Source organism: Ornithorhynchus anatinus, chromosome 6, assembly GCF_004115215.2.
Source record: "Ornithorhynchus anatinus isolate Pmale09 chromosome 6, mOrnAna1.pri.v4, whole genome shotgun sequence".
In the NCBI taxonomy this organism is placed as follows: Eukaryota; Metazoa; Chordata; class Mammalia; order Monotremata; family Ornithorhynchidae; genus Ornithorhynchus; species Ornithorhynchus anatinus.
The window spans coordinates 677,772-690,096 of record NC_041733.1 but is presented as its reverse complement, the minus strand read 5'-3'; the positions used below and the strand labels follow the sequence as shown (position 1 = coordinate 690,096).

The following is a 12,325-nucleotide window of genomic DNA, read 5'->3' as shown; positions in this document are numbered from 1 at the left end:
GCGCGCCTAGAGGTGGGTGCCCCCTGGGTCGTCCTCTGTCGATGGAGGTCAGAGATCAGCTGTGTCTGTGTCTGCTCTGCCAACCGAGTAAGACTGACTAACGCCGAACCTCTTTCTCCTCCGCCCCAGGGCTTTAATTTTGAAATAATTGCGGTGTCTGTTAAGCGATTTCTGTGTTCCAAGCACTGTATTCATTGTGGGCTAGGTAATAGTATATGCAGATGGAGCCCAGTCCCCGTCCCACATGAGGCTCCACGGTCCAGCGGGGAAGGAGAACGGGCGTGGAATTTTACAGTTGAAAAAAACCAAAGCCCAGAGGAGCGCAGCGACTTGTCCAAGGTCACCCAGCGGGCAGAGGGTGGAGCTGGGATTAGAACCCAGGCCCTCTGACTCCCCGGGCTCGGGCTCTTTTTCCACCGGGACCCGCTGCCTCTGCTGTCGTAGGCCTTCTGTTTTGCAGAGCGCTTGGCCGTCGTCTGTTACGTTGCCCCCGTCAGTGCTATCTAGTAATTATGTTGGAGTGTAGTTAGCAGCGGCCTGGAATGCAAATTGGAATTGATGAGCATTGTAAAATTAGATTAAAAATCTCAGAGCTCCGGGTCCATAAATGAGCATTAGTAATTCTTCTCTCCGTTTGGGCTCGTGCTCGTTTCTCTTGGCTCCTGAGTATTTTTCTTTGTTACCCCAGCTGCGCTAGGTCTTCATTTTTTATTGTCTCATGGCTTCTCTCCCCCACGCCCCCGCTCACCCCCGCCCCCCCCCCCCCCAAGCTTATAAAATTGCTTCCTTCACAGTTACATTGCCTGGAGGTACGAGCCCAGAACTGTTAGCGTAAAAGTAAGTGTCCCTTGTGGGTCCGTAACAAAGCTAGATTGCCTGTGCTGAGACATTAGCTCTCTTTATTCTCTAGCAAGGGTATTTAAGTACGGGCTAGATGCCAGGCACTGGGCTAAACGCTCGGGTGGGCGCCGGATAATCACGTCAGATACAGCGCCCGTCCCGCCCCGGCTCCCGGCCTCCAAGGGAGAGACGTGCTCTTACCCCATTGTACGGATGGGAAGACGAGGGGCCAGGGAGAGAAGGGGATTTGGCCGTGGCCTCACAACGGGCCGGGACGGAGGCGGGAGTAGAACCTGGTCTCCTGAGTCCCCGACCCAGGCTCTCCCCACTAGGTGACACCGCCTTCTGAGGAGGTCTGCTTTTCGCCCCTCAGCTCCCTGCGTGGGCTGTGTCGGCCACATGGCGCCACTGCCCCCAGCCCTCGGAGACCCTCACCTATCCTCCCGATCCCACCTCGATCGCACCTACCCAGCAGGGCGCCCGGGCCCTCCCTTTGCGGAGGGGGTGTTGGGGTGCTCCAGTAAAGTGTTGCTGGGAGCAAGTAGCCACCGCTCAGTGTTCCCGCCCCCCACCGGCATGGCCCACCGAAACATCTCCCTCACATTCCCTCAGTCAGTTAGTGGTATATATTGAGCACCTACTGGGCTCGGTTTTTTACAGATGAGATAACTGAGGCACAGAGAAGTCAAGTGGCTTGCCCGAGGTCACACAGCAGACAAGTGGTGGAGCTGGGATTCGAACCCATCACCTTCTGGCTCCTCGGCCTGTGCTTCAGCTGGTTTCCCCTCTACCTCCCTTTACACTCCCCTTATGTCCCCATCCCCACACAGGTGGGCCCCTTCCCCACCCAAAACGTGCCTGGGCACCGCAAAGCCCTTGTGCACCCTCGCCCTATTGGTTGCGGGGTCGGCGGGGTCTCGGGCCCGGGCTCCCACCGGCCACCCCGGTGGCCGAGCCCCCCTCAGGAGCACCCCAGAGTCGTCCTCGGGGGGTTTGGCGGGGAGCCTTGAGACCGAGACGCTCCCCGCGCCTCCCCTTGCGCTCACTTCCCCGTAGAGGGGTGGGAAAGGCGGGAACCCGGCCTCCGGACGACTCGGCCGGGAGGAGAAAGCGGAAATGCCGACGGCAGTAAATGCTGGCAGCTCTCCAAGAAGAATCCTGCCGTTTGTTTCGGTTTCTGTATACCCCCGCGCCGGCTAGCCCTGGGGACCGGCTCCTGGACCGAGGAATTGTGCCCGAAACGGGAGCACGCCCTCGAGAGAAGCCTCAGGCTGAGGAGGGCCACTGTGATGGAGGAAGTCGGGCCCAGTGGCCCCACGTTTGAGTCCCAGGCCCGCCGTGTGGCCTTGGGCAAGTCACCGAACCTCTCTGGACCGCACTCTCCTCCTGCACGGGACTGTGTCCGATCCCGTTATCCTGTATCTACCCTGGTGCTGAGCACAGTGTTTCCCACCCGGTGGATGCTGAATAAACCCCACCGTGGTTTCTGTTATTTGTGACAGCCTCCTGACGGGTAGGGGTACGGGTCTCCCAAGCCCTGTTTCTTTTTCCCTCTGATGAGTCGCTTCCCGCAGCCGGGCCCCACGTGAGAGACGAGGGGCCGAGGGGTTGCTTCCGGAGCAGAGAGGGAGCCGGGTTAAAACCGAACAAGAGAAGCAGCGAGGCCTAATGGAGAGAGCCCGGGCTTGAGAGTCAGAAGGACCCGAGTTCTAACCCTGCTCCAGCGTGGCTCACTGAGAAGCAGCGTGGTTCTCTGCGAAGCAGCGTGGCTCACTGGAAAGAGCACGGGCTTTGGAGTCAGAGGTCACGGGTTCGAACCCCGGCTCTGCCATTTGCCAGCTGTGTGACTTTGGGCAAGTCACTTAACTTCTCGGTGCCTCAGTTCCCTCATCTGTAAAATGGGGATTAAGACTGTGAGCCCCACGTGGGACGACCTGATTCCCCTGTGTCTACCCCAGCGCTTAGAACAGTGCTCGGCACATAGTAAGCGCTTAACAAATACCAACATTATTATTATTATTATTACTTGTCTTCTGCGTGACCATGGGCAAGTCTTTACGCTTCTTGTGCCTCAGTTACCGCATCTGTAAAGCGGGGATTAAGACTGTAAATCCTTATTACAGTGCACTGCGCACAGTAAGCGCTCAATAAATACGATCGAATGAATGACTGTGTCTGACCCGGTTTTTTTTTTTGTCTTTACCCCAGCACTTAGTACAGTGCCTGGCATATAGTAGCGCTTAACAAATACCACAATTGTTGTTGTTGTTGTTATGGCTTTTCGGGGCCGCTCCCACGTCCCGGCTGCCCAGATCAGCTGACCTTCCACTCTGGCCCGGGCTCCTCAGGACCGCCCAGTTCTTCTGACCCTCCATCCCAGGGTCCTCCTCCGGCCTCCCCTCAATCCCAATGGCACCGTGTCGTGTCAGGGCGGTGGCACAAGGCCCGGTTCTGCCCGAGGCATTGGGAGGCTCAGCGCGTGTGTTGTCTCCACCAGGTCTCGTCCCTTCGGGCCCGGTCAGCCGTCCTGTCGTGGGTCCCCACGGTGAGGGCGCCCAGCGGAGATGGCCCCGCCGGACGCCTCCCAGGAGCCCTCACATTCGAAGTGGCGCTGTCCGTCAGCGGGAAGAACGGCAAATTCAAATCGGTTTACGTGTGAGTCTCTCTTCTCGACTCTACCGAGGGCCCTCGGGGACGCACCGGCCGGGGTTTCCGAGGGGTCGGAGCCACCGTTCTGAGACGGACCGGGCGCTTCACGCTGGGCGGGAGGTCCGGGGAACCGGGAGGCATCAGTGGGGTGGGCACAGCGTCGGGACCCCATCAGCTCGAGAGCTTTTGGTGTCATTAGAAAGCAGGAAGGTGTGTCTGTGGCGGGCAGTTGGGATTAAGTTGGCTCAGACATCCAGCAGGCGGACTTGGAAAGCCCCTTTCTCTAGTGGTCACTAAAGGCCTTGATTTGGTCGTGGAGCACCTCGGCAGCTGGAATGTAAACTTTTCACCGTGGACATGTGCAGTCTGTAAGGCAGAGCAGCGACTAGACGAAGCACGGACGTGGGCCGTGCCTGCAGATGTATATATCTGCTCACACATACGCACCCGTGTGTCCTCGGCGTTCCCCGAGAAACGTCGGCATGGTTTGGTTTTCCCAAGTGTGAGTTTCGGATCAGGGTTCCTCACTTATTGATAGAGGCCCCGCGAGCATCTTGAACTTCTCTGTCAGCCCCCAGCCCCCACCCCTTCCCACCACCCCCAGTCTTCCCCACTCTGTTCCGGTACCCGAGAGGAGGCAGCCAGCGCCCCAGCCATCTGCCTCCTCTTTCAATCAGTCAGTCCATCAGTGGTATTTATTGAGCTACCTCCTGGGGGTAGAGCGCTGAATTTAGCATTTAGAACAGTCCAATAGAGTGAGCAGAGGCAATACCTGCCCTGGAGAAGGTTATGGTGCAGTGGGTGCAGCGCTCACTGAAGTGAGCACTGTAGTGAGCACTTGAAAAAGTTCGATGAAGTTAGTAGACACGATGCCTGCCCTTAAGGTTAAAGTGTAGCGGGCAAGACAGACACTATCCTGTAGGTGGGAGGATGGAGAGGAAGGGCATTTTTTAAGGGATGGTGCCCCTAACTAACAGGGTGTGTAAGATAAGTCGCTTGCCTGGACTAGGGGCATATAACCCTATAGGGCAGCTGGGCTTCATGTTCTGGACCTCACCGATCCCAGGGTGGAGCCTGTGGGCACAGTCGATCAGTCACTCGTATTTATCGAGCACTTACTTTGCCCAGAGCACTGTACTGAGCACTTGAGGCAGTTAGAGGAGAACCAGTGGGGCCCAGCTCCATCACTCCGGCTCCCACTTGCACAGATCCTCGGAAGCGTGGGTGAAATTATATGTTCTGGAAGCTTACAGTCAGGTTGCCGTTGCAGTCCTCTTCGTTTGAAATCAGTCCGTGGCATTTACTGAGTGCCGGATGTGCGAAGTGCTATACCGACCACTTGGGAGAGTAGTCTAGTGGTGTAGGATGGGACATTTTTACCCTCGTTAATCAGTCAATGGTATTGGAGTGCTTACCGTGTGCAGAGCACTGTACCGAGCGCCAGGGTACAAGACGACAAGGAGCTTTCGATCTCGAGGGGGAGACAATCACATAAATTACAGATATGAACACAAATTGTGTGGGGCAGAGGGTGAGGTGAATATCAAGTGCTAAAAGGGTACAGCCGTAGGCGATGCAGAAAGCAGAGGGAGTAGGGGAGATGAGGGCTTATTTGGGGAAGTCCTTCTCGGAGGAGATGCGGATTTAGGAGGGTTTTGCGGATGGGGCGAGCAGTGGTCTTGTCGGACATGAAGAGGGAGGGAGGAGGTTCCGGGCTAGAGGTGGAACACGGGCAGTGAGTCGGCAGCGAGATGGACAAGATCGAGGTACGGTGAGTAGGTTGGCCTTAGAGAAGCGAATTGTACGGACTGGGTCGTAGTAGGAAATCAGCAAGGGAAGGTAGGAGGGGGAGGGAGAGCGGATTGAATGCTTTAAAGTCAGGGGTAAGGAGTTTCTGTTTAATGTGGACGTGGCTGGGCAACCACTGGAAGTTTAAGCAATAAAAAGGCAACAATTAGGGATTCATTAAAATCACTCGTATTTATTGAGGGCTTACTGCGTGCAGAGCACTGTACTAAGCCCTTGGGAGAATATACTGTAACAGAGTTGGTAGACATGCTCCCTTTCCACAGCAAACTTACAGTGTAGGTAGAGTGTGTGCATAATGGAGCCGTGGATACCAATAAAGGTTTCTGTCTATTTAGAAAACCTTTTCGTACGGGCACGTGTTCTAGGCTAAATTTCCATTGGGTGAAGAGGTTAGGTATCGATCCGCGGTATCTATTGAGCACTTACTGTGTGCAGAGCACTGTACCAAGCACTTGGGAAAGTGCAATACAACAGAATGAGCAGACACACAGCATGACAAGCGCAGCTAATAAGAAATAGTCAGGGGTATTGGTTGGTCTAGGTTGGGTCACCGGAGGAGAGTCAGGGATGGAGCAGAGGGGGTCAGCGGTGTCGAATGGTCCTGGCTGGGTCACCGAGGGGAGAATCGGAGATGTCGGGTGGTCCGTCCCTAACCATAAGGAAGGGTGTCCGGGAGGGCGACCGACCCAGGTCTTCCGGGTGTTTCGGCGCCCCTCTCGGAGGCGGAGTCCCTGGCTGGGTGGATCGGTGAACCGGGCGAGAGCATTTATGTTGTTCTTCTGGTGGCTTTCCTTAGTCTGTGTAAAGTTCAGTGAGGACTGAGAAAGATGTATTAATCTTAATCTTCACAGCGGAGAAGAAGTAACGGTTACCCTACCCGATCTCCGGCCCGCAACGGACTATCATGTAAGGTGGGTGCCCAAACTCCGGGGCGGTGCGTACAGCTTGGTACAGCCCAACGGATGTTAAAGAGCCGTTTCGGGAACTGTCACTCATTGCCCCCGGGCCCGGGGCTTCTCCCCTAAGGCAAGCGACGAGCCTCCAACCTCTCAGAATCCCCGGCAGCCACGAGCCTCCAGCCTCCCAGAACCCACGGCGGTGGCGAGCCTCCTGTCCTATCAGCGGCTTCTTTAACTTGGGCCTAGCAGGGGAGTTGAGATTGAGCTGGGGCCTGCGGGCCTGTGCCTTGCCCCGGGCACCTCTTGCGCCAGGCGGGCAGGGTCATAGCTTCCCGCGGTGCTTGGGCCCCGGTTGTACGCCTGAGGCTGTCGTGGAGCCCTTGGGAAACGGGCAGCAATCTTTCCGCGTTGCAGGGTTTCAGCTACGTGCAGCTCCGTGAAGGAGTCTGCTTCTGAGCTGGTCAGCTTTACCACTGAGAGTTGTGAGCCAGACCCACCCGCCCCTCCCCGCCTCGTCAGCCGGACCAAAAACAGCCTCAGTTTACAGTGGAAAGTGAGTAACGGTCAACCTGCCACTCCCCACGGCCCGCCTCCCTGCCTGCCCGACTGCCCTCCCTCTCTGTCTCCTCGCGTCTCCCGCGCTCTCCGTCCCCTCTGGCAGGCCTGGGCTGGAAGCAGAGTTTTTCTCCTCAGTAAATGATCGCCCTGGCCAGATCTAGCCAACGTGAAATGTTATTTGGGAAAAGATCTGAGCCCGGAAGGCAGAGCAAACGGAGTTTACGGCCTTTAAAAGCACAGTGCCAGAAACCAACCGAAACGGAACACCATCTTTAGGGGGAAACATCGGATGGGATTGTGCCTCCAATCCCCTGCAGTCGTTTTAAAGTCTATTGAGTGAAAGAAGCCGAAACGCTCACTTGATTTATTCCTTTTATCTGTCCCCCAGACCCCCAACGACAACGGTTCCAAAGTGACCAACTTTCTTCTGGAGTGGGATGAGGTAGGTTCTTTTCGGGGAGGGTTGTTGCTCGGCCTTTCCCCGTCAGCGTCTAAGTGGCCGAGGACCGTGGCGAGCTGCGGGGTGGTCCGGGTGCTGCTGTCAAGCGCCCCCTGAGAAACCGTGTCCAGAGAAGTCTTCGTGGTTGGCTCATCATGCCGTTTTACGCCGTGTGTCCTGGCCAGAGAAGAGATAGGAAGTGAGGGAACGCGTTATGAAAGATCGCCGAGAGTCGCCTGCCTTCCCCCCTCCCCCCCCCCCCCGGTCATTCATTCATTCGTTCAATTCAGTAGTATGTATTGAGCGCTTACTATGTGCAGAGCACTGTACTAAGCACTTGGAATGTACAGTTCGGCAACGGATGGAGACGATCCCTGCCCAGTGACGTCCGAAAGAGCTGGCTGAACTTAAGGCTCTTTCAGATAAAACAAGGCTGTATTTGTCAGCCAGATTTAAGGTTTAACCCAGCATGGGTTTCTGAGCGGCTCAGCTCCGAGTCCAGAAGTCACCAACTTCCAGACTCACAGCTTCAGGACTGACGTGGCCGGCGTTCACCCGTGCTCGGCCCCGGAGACCCTCTCTGGAGGGGAGGCTTCATTCCTGTAGCGGTGACGGTGGTGACTCGGTGTCGACCTAACTCTGTCCCATGGGAAGCTCGTAATAATCACACCTTGGTTTTCGTATAGAGCTTTTATTCTCAAAGTGCTCTCCCGGTACTTATCTCACACTCGCCCCCACGACAACCCTGTGAGGTAGGTAAAAAGACTGGTAGCTGTATCCCCATTTTTGCAGAAAAGCAAACCGAGGAACAAGGAGATTGCGACTCGCCCAAGGTCACCCAGGCCGGTGGCGAAGCTCGGACTGGAACCCGGGTCCTCCGGCTTCCCGACTGGTGTTCTTCCACCCCGTCACCATGTGCGGGCAGTCGGGGTGTTGGCTGGGCTGTGCCGAGTCACCGGCGAGGACCCGGTCCGTGCGGGGAGCCGGAGTAGTCGTGTAGTCCGAGCTGGGTCACTGGAGCGGAGGATGAGGGATATTGGGTCATCTGTCCCCAACCGTGAGGACCGGTGTTCATGGGGACAACCAGCACGTGGTTCTTCCAAGAGTCGGCGCTCCTTTCGGAGACAAGAGTCCTGAGCCGGTTGACCCAGGAGGCCTAACAGGCGGTTGGTTCGGGCTCTGCCGGTGCGGCTCCGATCCCCAGATTGTTGCTTTTCTACATGTTTAATGGAAGACCTGGGCAAAGGGCCCGAGCGTGGAGCTCCCCCAATTCCCAGTTGATCGCGATGGCGCCGGATCGCTGTCCCTTTCCAGGATTGGAACGGAGTTCCCTGCGGCCCAGCTCCACGGGCAATGTTATGAGAATGAATCCGGGGCAGAGCGGGCGAGGATGGCAAATCAAAGATGCAGGACACCGCCCCGGCAAGGCCCTGCCTCTAAGCATTTTCCAGACCCGTGGAAGGGGATGGCGACGAGAGCGTCATTTTCACTAGGAAGAGAGGACAGAGCAGGGGATGGATTGCCAGCTCAGCTTCCCGAGGAAGATGGGGCCAAACCCTGCCCCTGATGTGGAGTCGGGCGAAGAGCGGGAGGGGGAGGGCGGCGTGACTTGGGCCTGCGGGGGGGGGGGGGGGGTCTGGTCCCGGCGTGTAGGATCACATCTGATTTTCGACCTCGTTGGAACAGTGGAAGTGCTCAGTACGGTGCCCGCCCACAGACGAATTGCGCAGTAAATGCCACCTGATGAATGGGTAGGGAAGCCCGCCAGCTTCCTGTGTTTTGGAATCCAGCTTCTCCATTCTTTATGCTCGTCTTCTCCTCGTTTGCTTCCGTGGTTGCCGACGGGTATTCGGTGGCGGCCTGGTATTTCTCCAGGGTGCCCTCATCGGGCCTTCCTTGCTCTTTTATGACTTCGTTAGAAGTACCCGTTGGCCGGGGGTGGAGAGGCGACGGCGTTTGAGCACTCCCCAAGTGCCAGACGCTGCACCGAGCGCAAGAAGCAAGCTAACAGATTTCCGCATCGTGCATTCGCGCTTCAATCCGTCGTCACCGCAGAGCGTGTTCTAACTTGCTAGTGCGTGCGTGCGCACCTGTGTTTCAGGGGGTGCCCGGAACCTTCAAGGAATGCTATTTTGGCCACCTCAAACAACACAAACTAAGCCGACTCACTCCTTCGACCAAGTACTCGTTTCGACTCGCTGCTAAGAATGACTTCGGACAGAGGTACGTTGTCCTTCCGCGCCCCTCCCCGCCCGGCAGCACCGCCCCGGGGCCGCCTCCCCCTGACCGCGCTCCCTTTTCCAGTGGGTTTGGCGAGACGGCGCTCTACTACACGGCGGGGAGCGTCCCCCCGCCCCCTGCGGCCCCTCGCGTGGTGCGAGCCGGCACCACGTATCTGTCGCTGGAGTGGAGCCGCCCCGGGGCCGTCACGGCGGACGAGGCGCTCAGCTACACGCTGGACGTGGAGGAGGAGGGCACCGTGAGTGGCGGCGGGGCCGTGGCGTGGACCCCCTCGCTTCCGAACCCCGAGAATCGCGTGGGGGGGGGGGGCAGACCCCGTCCTGGTCCCTGACGGCCCAGCCGTCCTAAGTAAGAGCTGGCGGGCGTGACGGGGGCCGTGCCCAGATCGGCCCCCCGAGAGTGTGTGTTTCCTCTCGCAGGGTTATGGTTTCCAGCCCAGGCACAATGGAGAGGAGCTGTCGTGCACTCTAAAGAACCTCCGGAGGTGCACCTTGTACAGGCTTAGGGTGAGAGTCCGTCAAGGATTGGTTTGGAGGTCCGGGCCTTGTCTCCGTGGGTGAGGGTCACCATAAGGAAGGGATGCAGTGAGTAGTTTCTTTCCAACCCCTGTCTCGGGAATAATAGCTGTGCTAGTCATCGAGCGCCTTTACTACGTGCCAAGCACCGAACTGAGCTATTGGAGTAGGTACGAGACCGGTGGGTCCGGTCTAAATAGAGGGAGAACAGGGATCGAACCCCCGTTCTGCGGATGAGGGAGCTGAGGCACCGTGAAATGAAGTGACTTGCCCAGGGTCACCCAGCAAGCAAGGGGCGGAGCCAGAAGGGCGGCGCCTACCTGGGGCTGCAGCCGTGGCTCCCCGGCCACCTGGCCTCTCCCTTGGCTCCCCAGCTGCCACCGGAGTGCCAGCCGACTCCTGGCCTCCCAGAGCACTTCCGTTTTGAAGAATTAACCCAGGGGCCTCTCTGCTTTTCCTTGGAATCTCCTACCTTTTTTGTGCTGTCCCAAGCTCTCGGTACAGCGCTCCGCACGGAGCAAGTAGTCTGCGATCTCCTTGAGAGCAGGGGGGCCTATCTGCTGACTGCATCGGTGCTCAGCACACGGTAGGGTGTTGGCCGAGGGTGCTGCTGGGCTCTGTTGGCTTCTCGCACCAGAATCAAGATGAGCGCAAACTGAATGGTTTTGCCTCCCCGTATCCCTCCCTCCCTCCCTCCCTCCCTCCATCTTCCCCTTCCCCCCCCGCTGCCCCGGCAGGTCTTTGCCCACAACAACGAAGGGAAAAGCGGCCCCAGCGAGGTCACCGAGTGTACCACGTGCCCTGAGCGGCCGGGACCCCCGGCCCGGCCGACGGTCAGGGGAAAGATCCACGCGCACAGCGTCAAGGTCACCTGGGGTAGGTGGTGCCACGGGCTCTCGAGCCCCAGGTCAGCGTGTCCCGTCCCGTCTGCCCCCCGCACCCGCCTCGGCGGGCCCCTGACCAGAGGACTGCTGGTGGCTTGTGTTTTGTGTGGTATTGTAGCTCGCCCACCTCCGTGCTGGCATTTTATTATTAAGTATTGTTATCGTAGTTGTTGTTGTCGTTGGATTTAAGAGCTTACTGTGTGTTCTAAGTGCTGGGTAAGTCCTGGGGGTAGATACAGCTTAATCGGATTGGACACGGTCCCTGCCCCACCTGGAGCTCACAGTCTTAAGAAGAGGGAGAACAGCTATTTATCCTCGCTTTACAGTTGCGGAAACTGAGGCAGAGAGGAGTCAAGTGACTTGTCCGAGGTCACACCGTAAGCAATTGTCAGAGCTGGGATTAGAACCGGGTCCTCTGAATCTCAGAAAGTTAGGCCGTGCCGCTTTGAAGGAAAACCCTTTCTCGAAATATCGGGCAGGTAATCGGTAGCCGGTAAATAGTCAGAAGGGTGATTTTTTTTTTTTCCCCTTCAGGATTTAGAAAATAATTTGGATTGCAACTCTCTTTCCAGACCCACCCAGGGATGACGGGGGAGCGGAAATTTCCAAATATGTTCTCGAAATTTCGGAGAGTTTGACAGGTGAGGACTCCGATGTTTCCTCTTCTCTGGAGCAGGGGGTGAGGGGACGTAACTTATTTGGACAGCCCCACCGGTGGCTCGCGTCTCTGAAAACGGCGAACTGGGTGTCTTCGCTACTTGGGGCGCGTTGCCGGAGCGCCGGTGGCGCCGGGATAAGACGCTTGGGGAGGGAGCACGTGTTCTGTGACGAGGCCCCGGCCCGCCGCTCGAAGGAACAGACTGGGCTTCCCATTTCCGTCTCCCCCCGCCCCTCACTCCCAGGAAGCACCTGGGACACGGCGTACAGCGGCCCTTGCAGAGAACACGTGTGTGACCGTCTCAGACCCGGCACGTGGTACCGGCTGAGGGTCTCCTGCGTGAATGTCGCCGGCCCGAGCCAGGTGAGAGCGTGGGAGGAGGGGGCCTGAGACCCCGGGCTCGCTCTTAGCCAGACGCTAACCGCCTCCGGGCTCCCCTACCGTGGCTGTCCAGAGTAGCCGGTCCCCCAGGTCGGGGGACGGTACGCGGCCGTCGCTCCCGCGTGGTGGGACCCCAGGGCGAGGAGAGAGGACGTGGCCGTTTTCCCCCGCCGCGACCCCGAGCGGTCCCTCGCTCCCTCGAGCCGCTCGTGCGGGGACCACCCACGGTCCCCGTCCCCGGAAGGACGGGCCGGCGGGCTCCCCCGACCCGGGCCCCGAGCTGACGCGCGGCCTCTTCCGCCAGGTCTCGGACACGTCGTCCGTGCAGACGCCCGCCGTCCCCCCGGGGCCCTGCCGGCCTCCCGGCCCGGCGGGCCGAGCGAAGGCCAGAGAGATCGGCCTGCTGTGGGGTAAGCCCAGCGCCCGCTCCCGTTCCCTGGCCCGTTCCTCGG

The 12,325-nt window shown here is 58.3% G+C and overlaps 1 protein-coding gene across 1 annotated transcript in view; it reads left to right on the top strand.

The window, feature by feature from the left end:
- The window catches only part of LOC100091680 (fibronectin type-III domain-containing protein 3A-like), a 37,857-nt gene that overhangs the window by 19,755 nt on the left and 5,777 nt on the right, over positions 1–12,325 (top strand). Inside the window, exons 8-18 of the mRNA XM_029067582.2 lie at positions 3,338–3,495; positions 6,150–6,209; positions 6,612–6,750; positions 7,144–7,197; positions 9,296–9,417; positions 9,499–9,673; positions 9,855–9,941; positions 10,688–10,826; positions 11,407–11,475; positions 11,737–11,855; positions 12,178–12,283. Coding sequence (XP_028923415.1) covers positions 3,338–3,495; positions 6,150–6,209; positions 6,612–6,750; positions 7,144–7,197; positions 9,296–9,417; positions 9,499–9,673; positions 9,855–9,941; positions 10,688–10,826; positions 11,407–11,475; positions 11,737–11,855; positions 12,178–12,283 — 1,228 coding nt within the window. The remainder of the gene's footprint in view (positions 1–3,337; positions 3,496–6,149; positions 6,210–6,611; positions 6,751–7,143; positions 7,198–9,295; positions 9,418–9,498; positions 9,674–9,854; positions 9,942–10,687; positions 10,827–11,406; positions 11,476–11,736; positions 11,856–12,177; positions 12,284–12,325) is intronic.